Below are 2009 nucleotides of genomic sequence, written 5' to 3'. Positions count from 1 at the left end.
AAATATACTAATAGAAAATCATACAAGATCTTACTGTTTCATTTTGTTTTCAGTCGTTTTTGCGCAATTAGTCCCCTAATAATAATTGTTTGGGCGGAATTAGGAGAATAAACTATTGTTTTGGGGGTGTATTTTAAAATATTGCCGTCTGATCAATGTTTTCATTTACAGTAGGCTAATCACCAGCATCCATGCACAGTATGTCCGGGCGCTCTAGCCCAGTGCGTCTCATGAGAACATTCCAGTTTGGTAAAGTCAGTTTGGAATTTGAATAGCATAGAAGAACCGCCTCTCTCTGATTCGCTCAAAACGACACCTGTAGGCGGAGACTGCATGTCAATCAATGCCTAACCCCGGATTTCATTGGCGCAACTTGAGGTGGGCAGACTTCTTCTCGAAATATATATACTCCAGCTAAGCGTTCCTAGCAAATGATTGCTTGCTCGCTTACAGAGAGTAGCGGACAGTTGTGTTCAATGTTTCTCCACAGAGCTGACTTAAGCCTTCGCCCCCGAACGAAATATCGTGACCACTGAGAGAAAGTCGGTTTTCTTTCCGGAGAGGAGAAGAAACGACTACATTACGACAATGATCAACACGATGGAGTGTGCAGTGGATGCACAAAGTCTCATTTCGATTTCCTTACGGAAGATCCACAACTCCAGGACGCAGAGAGGGGGGATCAAGCTCCATAAAAACCTCCTGGTGTCCTATGTACTGAGGAACGCCAGGCAGGTCTACATGAACGAGAAGTACGCGGAGATCTACAGGATGCAGCAGTACGAGGAGGTGATGACTGTGTGCAACGAGATCCAGGAGTTAGACCCCCTCGATTTGGCCGAGGACTGTGACGAGCAGAGCGGAGAGTGCTGCGGCAACGAGCCGGCGAGTCTCTGCGGTGGCGCGCTGCTGCCAGTGAACCACAGTCTAGCAGCAGTGCAGGCAGCGCACATCCCAGCGCCCGGCGCCTGCTCCGCGGCTCTCTCTCTCCAAGGCGAGGAGGTCTGCAAGGAGACGGTTCCCTCGTACTACCGAAGCTGTTGTGCGGAGGCTTACCCTGTATCGAATTGTGACTTTTCCCCAGTGAACAACATGCATTGCAACAAAACGACAGTGCTAGATTTGGACACGCACGTAGTGACTACTGTTGAGAATGGGTACCTCCACCAGGACTGCTGCGCGTCGCTCCAACAGTGTTGCCAGGGCGCACAATCCCCGGCCAAGAAACGCAAGGTTGACTTTGGTTATTATATATCCGATATTGAGGAGACTCCGGATTTTACGCCGTGTAAAAGAGCAAAATATGAGGACTGCTCATACGCCAATTCGGAACATTTGGACACCTCGAACATTTCCAATCTGATCTCGATCTTCGGGTCGGGGTTTTCGGGGCTTTCGGGGCTGGTGAGCAGACAAGCGGACTTTGAGCAAGCCTTAAACGGACAGTTCTGTAGCACACTAGCCCTGGCAAGCCTCGGGGCATGGACTAGAGCTATTGTAGCTTTTTGACTCCATGGTGAACTAGAATCAAACACTTTATGAAATTCTACAAAGTCTAGATCAAATTGACTTTATTTTTGCAAAAAGGCTATTTAAAACATTGAACAGTTTTTTGTTTGTTTGTTGACTTTCGTTTTGACGGAGGAAGAGATGGTTGTACCACATGTGATGTGCAGCAGGCTTTCCTTTTAAATCGAAATTGTCTACATAACACATTTTACATGGTATTGTAGATTTTATCTAACGAAGTTTATTTCGTTGCCTTAACCCAACGCATACTACTGCTAGCTATTGTTGCAAACATTGAAAGTGGTTGAATGTCTCGCTCGCGGATTATGTTTTTGATTTGATCTCCCAGATAAGCAGTTTCAACACAATGTCTCGTTTTGAGATAATACTCAAGTAACGTGTCTTAATAGCAATCATAATGTAGCCTCTGCACCAGCCTGACTAAAGTGTGTCCATGAAGATGGCTTTGCAAAAGACTTTTGTTGTGCGTCGTGTTTAAT

At 46.2% G+C, this 2009-nt stretch overlaps 1 protein-coding gene across 1 annotated transcript; it reads left to right on the top strand.

The window, feature by feature from the left end:
* Positions 1–588: 588 nt before the first annotated feature.
* Positions 589–1509, top strand: ier5l (immediate early response 5-like; the record flags this gene model as incomplete). Its single annotated transcript, XM_080528802.1, has 1 exon — positions 589–1509. One exon carries the CDS (start codon positions 589–591, stop codon positions 1507–1509), a length of 921 nt encoding a protein of 306 aa, XP_080384928.1.
* Positions 1510–2009: the final 500 nt, after the last annotated feature.

This window comes from Nansenia antarctica (assembly GCF_963989245.1).
Source record: "Nansenia antarctica genome assembly, chromosome: 4".
NCBI lineage: Eukaryota > Metazoa > Chordata > Actinopteri > Argentiniformes > Microstomatidae > Nansenia > Nansenia antarctica.
This window is presented reverse-complemented; position numbering and strand designations above follow the sequence as displayed.